Below are 12,911 nucleotides of genomic sequence, written 5' to 3'. Positions count from 1 at the left end.
AGGGATACAGGTCTGTTCTGCACAGCAAATTAATATCAAACAACACAGAATATAATACAAGAAAACACTGAAGGTAGAGTCAAAAACCTTTAACCATGCACTTCAGCAGTTTCCTAACAGTGATGTTGTGGTGATTCTACAGTTGCTATGGAAACTCAACAACTATAATAATTGATGTTGTGGTGATTCTACAGTTGCTATGGAAACTTAACTACAGTAATTGATGTTGTGGTGATTCTACAGTTGCTATGGTAACTCAACAACTATAATAATTGATGTTGTGGTGATTCTACAGTTGCTATGGAAACTTAACTACAGTAATTGATGTTGTAGTAATTCTACAGTTGCTATGGTAACACAACAACATCAATAGTAATGATAAGCCAGTGTTTATAACCGCGACCTAAACTGAAGTGATACCCGGATCTCTGTGTGAGTGAGCTTTGAGGTGATCTGCGGTTGTTTTTCAGTGGTCAGCTTTGTGAAGTGGCGCCTCCTCCTCGTTCTCCGTGTGAGCGGGCCGACTGCCAGAACAACGCCCCATGTGTGGAGCGTGCTGGGCACCCGCTGTGCCAGTGTCTGGAGGGCTTCGGTGGGCCGCGCTGTGAAAAGCTGGTCAGCGTCAACTTTGTGGACCGAGACTCGTATCTGCTGCTGAGCGACCTGAAGAACTGGCCGCAGGCTAACATCACGCTACAGGTATTCAACTAACAACTCCATCTCTGCTTTTACAGTAGACGTCCAAACATTTCAGTTTGGTAAATGCATGTGGACTTTTAATTTGTGCTACCGTATATCAATAGGCTAGGCATCACGTTTTATAAGTTGGTGTTTATCTGCGGAGTTTGCATGTTCTCCCCGTGTTGGCGTGGGTTTCCTCGGGTGCTCCAGTTTCCCCCACAGACACAAACACATGCGCTATAGGGGAATTGGGTACGCTAAAATTGGCCGCAGAGTATGAGTTTGAACGAGTGTGTATGGATATTTCCCAGTAATGGGTTGCAGCTAGGAAGGGCATCTGCTATGTAAAACATATGCTGGATAAGTTGTTGGTTCATTTCGCTGTGTGACCGCAGATTAATAAAGGGACTAAGCTAAAAAGAAAATGAATGAATAAATTAGTTATTAGGCTATATGCATAGGGACTTTTCATTTGTACTTGCAAACATATTGCTGCATATTAATAGGGTATATGCAAAAAGACTTTTAATTTGTACTTTAAAACATATTACCGCATATTAATAGGCTACATGCATAGGGACTTTTAATTTGTACTTCAAAACACATTGCTACATATTAATAGGGTGTATGTATAGGGACTTTTAATTTGTACTTAAAAACATTGCTGCATATTATTAGGCTATACACATAGGGACTTTTTGTACTTAAAAACATATTGCTGCATATAAATAGGCTACATGCATAGGGACTTTTAATTTGTACTTTAAAACACATTACCGCATATTTATAGGCTACATACATAGGGACTTTTAATTTGTACTTTAAAACACATTGCTACATATTAATAGGGTATATGCTAAGGGACTTTTAGTTTGTTCTTACAAACACACTACTATTTATTAATAGGCTATACGGACAAGGACTTTTAATTTGTAAAATGAGTATCTTGTGTTCTGATGATCCTCTCTTCAGGTGTCCACAGCTGAAGATAATGGCATTCTTCTGTACAATGGAGACAACGATCATATTGCAGTGGAGATTCATGAAGGTCATGTTAAAGTCAGCTACGACCCCGGCAGCCAACAAAGCCACGCCATCTACAGGTGAACACTGAACACTGCTGTCTATAATGAGCACCTATTCACTATTGAGCCGTGTGATTAGAGATCATGAGTTTTTCTGTTCAGCATTTCCCCCTCACACCTGTAGAATCTCCGTATATATAATCTGATGGTCCTCTGCTGTGTGTTTTGTGCGCAGCACTGAGACGGTCAATGATGGTCAGTTCCACACCGTAGAGCTGGTGACCTTTGACCAGATGGTGAATCTGTCTATAGACGGCGGCAGCCCCACGACCATGGACAGCTTCGGGAAGGTGCAGCCGCTGAGGGGAGAAGCTCCGCTGTATGTAGGAGGTAAGAGGGAACAACACGTCTCTGCATCTGTTTATATACAACACATACTTTACAGTGAGCGTGCATTAGTCAATGCATTAGTGAACAGTGAACAGCACATCTGTTAGAGGTGAGATCAGTCCATGGTGTCTCCAGAATGTGTCTGTAAAGTTTCAGCTTAAAATACCCATCAGATCCTTTACTTTGCATGCAGAACATGCCTATTTCACACACAATCATTCATTTAATCAGTGTAAATCTACAACTGAGCTCTAAATAATCCTCCATAAACATGTTCCCTGTGGTTTACACATGTTTAATCAGATTAAATCCACAATTCAGCTCTAAATAATCCAAATAATAAGTCATCTAAATTGTAAATGATAATCTGAGTGAAGTGTTGTTTGTGTGTGTGTTCAGGCATGCCGGTGAGCGTTCACCCCACAGCGCCGCGGGTCTGGCAGATCCAGAACAGCTCCAGCTTCCACGGCTGCATCCAGAATCTGTACATCAACAATGAGCTGCAGGATTTCACCAAGACGCAGATGAAGCCCGGCGTGGTGCCCGGATGTGAGCCCTGCAGGAAGATATACTGCCTGCATGGCATCTGCCAGCCCAACACCGCCACCGGGCCTGTGTGCCACTGCCAGCCGGGCTGGAGCGGGCAGCACTGCGACCAGCCGCTGGCGAACCCCTGCATGGGCAGCAAGTGAGTTCTGCTGTTTACAGCCACAGTACAGTGTCACATTACACATTATTAGTTAGACTCAAGCAGAATCTAGTGTCAGCCATGATATTCTGAGTGAGTGATAACACTTGAAGGGGCGACTGTCATGAAGTCTTTATAATCATCACATTACACATCATGAATGTGAATGAGACTTTACGCATGGTTATAACAACTCTTATAAGTGTCGTTCACTCAGTTATGACATTTTTAAATGCAAATATGACATTGTTTGTCATCACAACTTGACATTACCAAGACAACATGACTTGACTCACATGAATGATTAACCCTTTATAATCATGACATGAGATTTTATCAAGCGGCAACCTCCCGCTCTCCCTCGTGAAGCTAATACGGAGGTAACAGACACTGCAATTCATCAAAATTCTGCTGATCCTGGCTCCATATAGAGCAGATTTCTATTGAGCCCAGTGTTAAAATAGCCAATTTTACAGCATAAAAAAGGTGCTAACAGCCTGCTACAAAGAACCATTTTGGTGCATACAGCTAATATTACCCTGAATTTTTTTATAACTCATCCGTTTCCTTTATTTTAGGGTATATTAGGTTTGCATAATTAAGGGCGTGGCCACTTGAGTGACAGCTAGGTCTCGCTGGTCGCCGTCACCTCAGCTGATTCCGGCTGAATAGCTGCTGAACTCAGCATATTCATCCTATTTCTGTGTTGTTTTATGCGACTTTACACAGTCTGTCGTCTTTTGTAATTATTTCCTACAATTATCAGATGATATGGCATGCTGAGTGCACTTAATTGTGCTCACAAACCATTCACATGGCCTCCATTTCCCAGTTGAGTGAAGTTATATACTTATACACCATCTCTATACATGTATTTGCTTTATTTAAGATCATTCATCATTTATAATGTTCTTTAGAGCTGTAATGCTCTCCAGAATCTGCCAGATTGATCAGCTGTAGGCTCTGGAACAGTCATACAGTGTTATGCTGGAGTTCATCAATAGTCTTGCATTTACTAACACACACTATATCTGAAGTGTTTGGAAGTCATTCACACTTTCCTCCTGTTGAAAATCATCATAAGAGCACTGTTTAGTGGCTCAGTGTGATACAGCAGTGTTTTTAAAAGATTAAACACTTTATTAATATAGTGTACAGCCAAGTACATGTGGTCAGAACACAAACGAGTCGCAGGTAATGAAGTATTCAGCGTTTCTCTCAAAGGAAAGCCTGTCTAAGCAGAATGCCAGCAGGCGTCTGTAGCTCCGCCCACGCTCCGCCTCTTTGCCCTTATTTGGTGTCCCCTGGTTGGTGCGATGACGCATGAACAAAAATGGCAACGGTTGGCCACACCTACTGGTAGCTTCTTTTGGGTTCTTCAGAAACATATGGGTGACGTCACGGATACTGCGTCCATATCTTTTACAGTCTATGGTATTTATGCATGCTTATGACATCTGTTAAGAGTTATTCGCTCAGTTTAGCCATTGTATCATCTTTGTGTTCATAATGACATAACTGAGCTAATGACACTTGACACGCATGAATGTGAATAAGATTTTATGCATGCTTAAAATTAAATGTCATTAGCTCAAACATGATAAAATGGCAAAACTGAGCCAATAACACTTCACAGATGTCATAAGCATGCATAAAAGCTCATGTCATGATTATAAAGGATTCATGTGATTCATGTTGTCTTATTATGTCAAGTTGTCATAACAATGTCATCTTTGCATGTAAAAATGTCATAACTGAGCGGTTGTTATAAGCATGCATGAAATCTTATTCACATTCATGAGTGATGTCATGGTTATAAATGCTTCACGACAGCCTTATGAACACCCCTTCAGTTAAAGTGTCTGCACTGTAGTTTTAGTGGATTAATTGTAATAAGATATGAGTCGTACACTTTTTGCCATGTAATGTTGTTTTTCCTTGTGGCTGCTTAAATCAGTGGCCATCAGACTGAGCTGCCGCTGGTGTTCTCCACAGGTGTGTTCACGGCAGGTGTATACCGATGGACATGCAGTCGTACCGCTGTGAGTGCCAGGAGGGTTTTCATGGTGCGCTGTGCAACCAACATGAAGAGCTGTTCAACCCGTGCCGAAAACTGCAATGCAAACACGGCCACTGCCAGATTTCTGACACAGGAGACGCGTACTGCCACTGCGAGCCGGGCTACAGCGGAGACCTGTGTGACCGCGGTGAGAAAACTACACAGAACACATCACCTACAGTGCAGAGATTACATGTGTTGAAGCTTATTAGATGTATTAGCTCATTCAATCCACCAGTCCCGCATGTGTTTGGACTGTGGGGGAAACCGGAGCACCAAACCCACACCAACACGGGGAGAACATGCAAACTCCACACAGAAACACCAACTGACCCAGCCGGGGCTCGAACTTCTTGATGTGAGGCGATTGTGCTACCCACTGCGCCACCATGCTGCCTACAGCATTCATACAACGGTTTATGTTTTTTCTTTTTCAATTTATATAATGTATAACACGCAGGACGCCTTACACATACACTTTGCACAATACAAATAAAATAGATTTGAACCCTTTAATTACCTCAACAATAAAAAATATTAGAATTGCATTTCTTAACTCCTAATATCGCTGGTTAACACACTCAATGCTTTTTTTTTCAACACATCCCATAATTTCTAAAATATCAACCTTCACCAATATGTTGGTTTGTGGTTTAAGTACCAGAATTAATACGAAAAGTCTGAAAAAATGAAGTGGAGGACCAATTTATTTAAAAAATATTCAAAATAAAACTTTTTTGAATACTAAATCATCTTTATTTTTTGAAGTATGCCATAAAATAATTCTCATTTAAAATGTTTTTTTTGTTTTTTTTTGCAATAAAACCAAAATTAAGTGTAGTATTGCAACAGGATTATTTGTTTGTTTTCTTTGTAAACCAACAATTCTGTGATTTCTGTAATTTAAAACAGGTAAATCATGGTCAACTATTTAGTAGAGCAGGCAGTCAATGAATTTCAGAAAATGTCCACTTCGTTCAGGCGATCTCGGACCGTTTGTTTTGCCGTGGATCTGAATGTAACTGTGGTGTTCACATATGCCCAAATGAATCCAGCTAAGGGCCAAACGCGCCAGCCTCCCAAACATATGTCTAAGTGTGAAAGCACCCTTATTCAGCAAGTCTTGATAGTGTGCGGGATTGTTTGTTCCCCATTGCACAAAATTCTGCACAGAAATAGTAAAAAATGTGAGAAGGGTAAAAACAGAGATGGGAGCCAGCTCCAAACGTGTGGAACTTGAGCTCCACGTGGGCTGTACAAACCTGGAGTTTCATTTATTTAATGTCTTGTACATGACACGGAGTCCAACCTATTTTATCTACACCTACCCCAACCCTAAACCCAGCCTCTTAACCCACTTGGAGGATCTCCAGGCTGCAGCGATGCCTACTTAAAAAATGTCTGCAGATTCCGTCCTGCACTGCTTCATCATCTCTGTAACCTGTTTTGTGTTGTAGAGTCGGAGTGCCGCGGGGAGCCGGTGCGGGACTTCTACCAGGTGCAGCGTGGTTACTCCATCTGCCAGACCACACGCATGGTGTCGTGGGTGGAGTGCAGCGGTGTGTGTGAGTCTGGCTCCTGCTGCGCCAGCCAGCGGATGAAGCGCCGGAAATACAGCTTCGAGTGCAGCGACGGCACGTCCTTCAGCGAGGAGGTGGAGAAAACCATCAAGTGTGGCTGCGTGGGGTGCATGTAGGACACGACCAGCAGCACACCGTCATCACAGTCGCAAAACACACCATCCCCCATTGGGTATTCAGAGACGACAACCCGTAACAACACCCGGATAAATTCAGCCTCTTTTTGTGCTTGCGCTCGTTTCAGCAGGACAGAAAAGTCACGTCTTTCTGTTGTTTTTTTGACTCTCTCTGGACGTGTATCTGAGCAGATAATGGCGACGCAAGAACAGAGCTTCCACATTTGCGAGCACAAAACAAGCTAAATGTAATATATATATAGATATATATCTGTGGAAGGGAGCGTGCGATGGATTGACATGCTGTCGAGACAGATATTTTCAGTCATTTTGTGAATATGTGGGGCACACAGGACTCTTCTGCGTGTCCTAAATCCACAGTGCACGTGATTGATAGAAGATGCATCGGATAAAATACACAGTTATCATAGGAGCTGCTTTACAGTATCTCAGCCTTTGGTAGAAAACAAGGTCAAGCTAAATCTAATAGATGACTTGGCGGACAAAAATACCATTCAATGCTCCTTAAACAGCTACCAAAGGAGCTTCTTTACAATATCTGGACTTTTGGTAGAAAACGAGTCAAACTAAATCCAGTAGATGACATGGCGGACAAAAATACCCATTCGACACTCCACATATAGTTACCAAAGCAGCTTCTTTACAATATCTCGACTTTTAGTATGAAAAACAAAAGTCAAACTGAATGGAATAGACAACAAGGAGGACAAAAATACCCATTCAACGCTCCTTGTATCGTTACCAAAGGAGCTTCGTTACAGTGTCTTGACTTTTAATAGAAAACGAAAGTCAAACTTAATCGAATAGTTGACACGGATGATTAAAAAACCCATTCGATGCTCCTTATGCCGTTAACAAAGGAGCTTCTTTACAATATCTGGACTTTTGTTAGAAAAAGAAAGTCAAACTAAATCCAGTAGATGACATGGCGGACAAAAATACCCATGCAACACTCTATAGTTACCATACGAGCGTCTTTACAATATCTCGACTTTAATAGAAAACAAAAGTCTAACTAAATCAAATAGTTGACACTGAGGATAAAAATACCCATGCGACGCTCCATATATAGTTACCAAAGGAGCTTCTTTACAGTATCTCGACTTTTTAATAGGAAATGAAAATCAAACTAAATCCAATAGATGGTATGGCGGACAAAAATACCTGTTCGACGCTCCTTATATAGTTACACTATGAGCTTCTTTACAATATTTGAACTTTTGGTAGAAAAAGTAAAAAGGCGGACAAAAATACTGATTCAACGCTCCTTGTATGGTTACTAAAGGAGCTGCTTTACAGTGTCTTGACTTTTAATAAAAAACGAAAGTCAAACTAAATCAAATAGTTGACACGGATGATTAAAAAACCCATTCGACGCTCCTTATGCCGTTACCAAAGGAGCTTCTTTACAATATCTGGACTTTCTGTAGAAAACAAAGCCGAACTAAATCCAATAGATGGTATGGCGGACAAAAATACCTGTTCGACGCACCATATATAGTTACCAAAGGAGCTTCTTTACAATATCTGGACTTTCGGTAGAAAACAAAGTCGAACTAAATTTAATAGATGGTTTGGCGGACAAAAATACCCGTTCGACGCTCCTTATATAGTTACCAAAGGAGCTTCTTTACAGTATCTCGACTTATAATTATTATAATTTCTGGACTTTCGGTAGAAAAAGTCAAATGAATCACTTCCACACAGTGTTTTGTCATTCCATTACCTCAAAGGGAAACCCGACAGAATGTAAGTGAGAGCAGAAATCAAGCGCTAGATAGATCTCATCACTGTTTCTAAGATGCATGCTCATCGTCATGTGGTGTCTGGATTGTGGTTAATATTAGCACTGCTGAGCAGAAAATAGAGAAACGCTTTACTTCAAGGGGTGTTCATAGGACTGTCATGAAGCCTTTATATTCATGACATGACATAAGATTTTATGCATGCTTATGGCAACTGTTATTAGGTGTCATTCGCTCAGTTAGGTCATTTTAAGATGACATTGTTTGTTATGACAGCTTGATGTAGACAAATACATCACAACCTGTTTCATGAAAACTTGACATTATCAAGACAACGAAACCTGTCATAAACATGACTGTCATGAGGCATTATAAGAGTTATGAATATTTTTCTGAACACGTTTTCACTGTATTTGACATTAAAATGTCTCGTTAAGTGTCATTACTCTGATTATTTTTAAGAGCTTCATTAATATTTAATGAGATTTTAATGGCAAATTCAGCTTGTGGCACTGATGCTGAGCTCAAAAAAATATTAATGATGCTTTTATAAAATGTAAAACATCTATAATGCTTCAGTCATGTTTATGACAGATTTATGAGGTCAAATTATCATGACAGACAAAAACAGGTTGTGGTGTATTTGTTTACGTCAAGTTGTCAAAACAAACAATTGCTACGTCCCAATTCAGATATGATTGTAAATGAAAAGCTAATTAAAATGAGTAAAATTAGAAAGATATTATAGAAATCAGTGTGTTCCAAACCGTATTATGTTGAAAAGAGTGTGCCAAAGGTTATAAATGTACTATTTCTGGTAGAAATATGCAGTGCATTCTGCACACAAACTGCTAATCATCACATTAGGCGCTGGACGTGAATTCGATTAGAACTACAAATGCGGGTAAAAAGTGTAAACAAACTACAAACATGGCGGACGCGCGAGACCAACCGTCAACTAGAGAGGCTTCGGTAAAGTTGTTTGAATGACTATTAATTAATATCTAGCCAACTGGAAAATCTTTAAATCACGTTTTCCTTGTTTAATTCATCTGCAACAACAATGTGGACATCTATAAAGACGTGTTTGGTCAATCACTTCTGAACTCTGCGTAATTATCCAAACACCTGAGGAGATTTCTCTGATGAGAGACTCGCGAACGGAAGATTAACCTGCTGCTGCTGAATCTACAATAACGAAGGTAATTACACATGAAAGGAATGTGGATGATGTGTGGAGATGATTGACTAAGTTAGTTGAAACTTAGAGGAAACAGTTTGTCCCAAAGCTATGCGGATTGGGACGCAGCAAATGTCTCTTTGCTTTTAAAACGACACTACTCCGTGCTGAAAAATCCAGTTTATACCAGCCTAGGCCGGTTGGCTGGTTTTAGCTGGTTGACCAGCCTGGTTTTAGAGGGGTTTTGGCCATTTCCATACTGGTTTCCAGCCACTTCCAGCCTAGTCTTAGCTGGTCAGGCTGGAAAATGACCAGCTAAAACCAGCTTGACCAGCCTGGTTTAAGCTGGACATAGCAGGCTTTGGCTGGACTCCAAGCCTGGCTAGGCTGGTCAAGCTGGTTTTAGCTGGTCATCTCCCAGCCTGACCAGCTAAGACCAGGTTGGAAATGGCTGGAAACCAGCCTGGAAATGGCCAAAACCCCTCTAAAACCAGGCTGGTCGATCAGCTAAAACCAGCCAACCAGCTTAGGCTGGTTTAAACTGGATTTTTCTTTAGGGCTGAGCGAATGACACTTAATAACCTTCATAAGTATTCATAAAACATGATTATAAAAGTTACATGACAGTCTCATGAACACTCCAAGTAAAGTGTTAGCTAAAATAGACCATGGCTTATTGAAACACTGCTAACCAATGCAACGCCACTGCAGAGTGTTTATATGTGGGTCAGTGTTGAAGCTGTACTGTATGACTGTACGCTGTTATGACCACAACACTTTATTATACCACTAATCTTAACAATTTCCCAGCTGTTCTCTTTTCGATTGGTACAGTATTACCTCTGCAAGCTTGTGTGTTCGTGAACGTTTGCAGATCGCCATGATCATCGCCGTCCAACATGTGCAGTTTGGCTAATTTTCCTTTGTTTGTGTTTGTTTTTCGCGTTGATTTCCTTTTCCTAACTCCCTAGACCTTCACTTTATACAGAAATGCTTAACAGATTCTAATATATATTTGTATTTCATTTTGGTATAGTATTTTTATATGTTAAAGAATAAATTTGTGTTTTCAGGACTTTACTATCGAGCAGCAGGTGTGGAATTTGGTGTTTCATTCGGTCGTTTGCTTATGAAGGCTACACTGGCCCAAAACATAGATGATTATTAGCTGATATTATTAGCCTTATTGTTATAGGATTGTTTTTTCGTTTTGAATATCGTAGCCTAAATGTTGTCTTCCATGTGAATACCACATTTAATTCCTTCAGAGTTTCTTTGTGCTTGGTTTTGTGCTTATTTATTTTAAAGACCTCTCCGGATAGAACGCTGAATTCTCCTTTATGAGTATGATGATTTTTGTTGAGTTGTGAATAAATTCAGGTCATTGAGATTTAATAGGGAAGTTACCGTCCAGATCTGATCGCTACTAACATTTCAAGCGCAGACCAAAAGAGAAAGTAAAACGCTCACGCTGCCATATTTTTAGTTGCGAGACCATTCAAGAACTTTGCAGTAATGGAACCATACGTTCATTATTTTTGACCACTCGGTTGGTGTTGTCCAGATCGCCGGCCTGTTTTGTTACACTACTGTGGAAACGTATTGCTCTTATTGTACATGGAGGTATTGGGAACGAACGTTATCTTCAATGTTTTCGCAGTGCTTCAGTGCAGACGGATCATCGGAAAGGGTTACGAACTCTTCCTGTAGATTTCATTGGTCCGCTCTAACCTCGTGCCAGACACAACCATCGCATCATGAACTCAAGAATCTTTATTGTGAAAGAAACCGTCGCTGTTGCATATAGAACATGTAAGAGCTCTTGCTGTTTATTCTTCTGATGTTACGTTGATAGTTACGTTGACTAACTGCAGTTACTCCGAATGTAAGTAGCACCACCAAAATGTTTACTGAACTTCCTCCTTTTTCATTCATTAAAATGTGTGATTATGAGCGTCTTCGTCTGCTTTATGCTAAACAGCTTTCAGGAGCAAGCAGGTATATTTGGTTTATTCATGTTCTGCTCCGACACAGATCGTAATTATACGTTTATGTGTGTTTGTGTGTGTGTACATATATGTGTATGTATCCTTGTAAACATCAAGAGACGGGAGTTCTCTGAAGTCCAACTCCACCCATCACATCCTTAAAGAAGTGAAGCTTGGATAATGTGAGACTCCACCTATTACACCAGAGAGGTGGAGCTAGATGGTCAAACCCTCCCCATTAAATTCAGAAAGGTGGAGCAGGATGTCAGACTCCACCCATAATATCTAGAGAGGCGGGGCTTGATAAAGTCAAACTCCACTTATTACATCCAAAGAGGTAAAGCTAGAGGGTTAAACCCCACCCATTAAAATCAGAGAATCAGAGCAGGATAATGTGAGACTCCACCCATTTTACCCAGAGAGGCGGAACTATATGAGGTCAAAATCCATCCATTGTATCTAGAGAGGCGGGGCTTGACGTCAAACTCCACCCATCACATCTTAACAGTAGTGGTGGATTAGGTCCAACTCCGATAAATTACAATCAGAGGCGGGCTAGATGTAGTCAAACTCCACCCATTAATTTCATAAAGGCGGAGCTGGATAATGTGAGAGTACACCCAATTTACCCAAAGGCAGAGCTATATGGTCAAACTCCATCTATTAAATTCAGAGGCAGAGCTTGATTGTTAAACTCCACCCATTAATTTAGAGAGGCGGAGCTGGATAAGGTCAAACTCCACCCATTACATTCAGAGGCGAAGCTTGATTGTCAAACTCCACCTATTAATCCAGAGAGGCGGAGCTAGATGGTCAAACTCCACCCAATTAAATCCAGAGAGGCGAATCTTGATGGTCAAACCCCATATATTAAATTCAGATGTGCAGCAGGATAATGTGAGACTCCACCTATTTCACCCAGAGGCGGAGCTATTACAGGTCATATTCCACCAATTAAATTAAAAATTGTAAAATTAGATGGTTAAACTCCACCCATTAGAGAGGCGGTACTGGATAAGGTCAAACTTCACCCATTACATTCAGAGGTGGAGCTTAATTGTGAAACTCCACCCATTATTCAGTGGCAGAGCTGGATAACGTCAAACTCCACCAAATTACATCCAGAAAGGAGAAGCTTGATGGTCAAACCCCACCCATTAAATTCAGAGAGGCGGAGCAGAATAATGTGAGACTCCACCCTTTTCACCCAGAGGTGGAGCTATCAGAGATTAAACTTCACCCATTCATTTAAAAAAGGTGGTAAAGATGGTCAAACTCCACCTATAAAATATACAGATGTGGAGCTGGATAAGGTCAAACTCCACCTATTGAATTCAGAGGCGGGGCTGAATGAAGTCAAACTCCACCTAATAAATTCAGAGGCAGAGCTGGATAATTTGAGACTCCACCCATTATACCCAGATAGGTGGAGCTATAT

At 40.8% G+C, this 12,911-nt stretch overlaps 3 protein-coding genes across 3 annotated transcripts in view; 2 read left to right on the top strand and 1 right to left on the bottom strand.

Annotated features, from left to right (window-relative positions):
• The window catches only part of slit1a (slit homolog 1a (Drosophila)), a gene marked incomplete at its 3' end in the record, with an annotated part of 83,130 nt that extends 75,332 nt beyond the window's left edge, over positions 1–7,798 (top strand). Inside the window, 7 exon segments of the mRNA NM_001034968.1 lie at positions 1–10; positions 471–699; positions 1,654–1,784; positions 1,942–2,096; positions 2,496–2,784; positions 4,780–4,991; positions 6,301–7,798. The exon segment at positions 1–10 is cut by the window's left edge and continues 128 nt beyond it. Of these exon segments, the coding sequence (NP_001030140.1) occupies positions 1–10; positions 471–699; positions 1,654–1,784; positions 1,942–2,096; positions 2,496–2,784; positions 4,780–4,991; positions 6,301–6,539 (1,265 nt within the window).
• The window catches only part of nrxn1b (neurexin 1b), a gene marked incomplete at its 5' end in the record, with an annotated part of 604,334 nt that overhangs the window by 263,940 nt on the left and 327,483 nt on the right, over positions 1–12,911 (bottom strand).
• The window catches only part of nvl (nuclear VCP like), a 37,282-nt gene continuing 33,589 nt past the window's right edge, over positions 9,219–12,911 (top strand). Inside the window, exons 1-2 of the mRNA XM_087277774.1 lie at positions 9,219–9,277; positions 9,387–9,507. The gene's annotated coding sequence lies outside the window, so the exon portion shown is untranslated. The remainder of the gene's footprint in view (positions 9,278–9,386; positions 9,508–12,911) is intronic.

The sequence above is a fragment of the Danio rerio genome, chromosome 13 (assembly GCF_052040795.2).
Source record: "Danio rerio strain M-AB ecotype USA chromosome 13, GRCz13ab, whole genome shotgun sequence".
NCBI lineage: Eukaryota > Metazoa > Chordata > Actinopteri > Cypriniformes > Danionidae > Danio > Danio rerio.
Note: the sequence above shows the minus strand (reverse complement) of the source record. Positions and strands in the feature narration are given on the sequence as shown.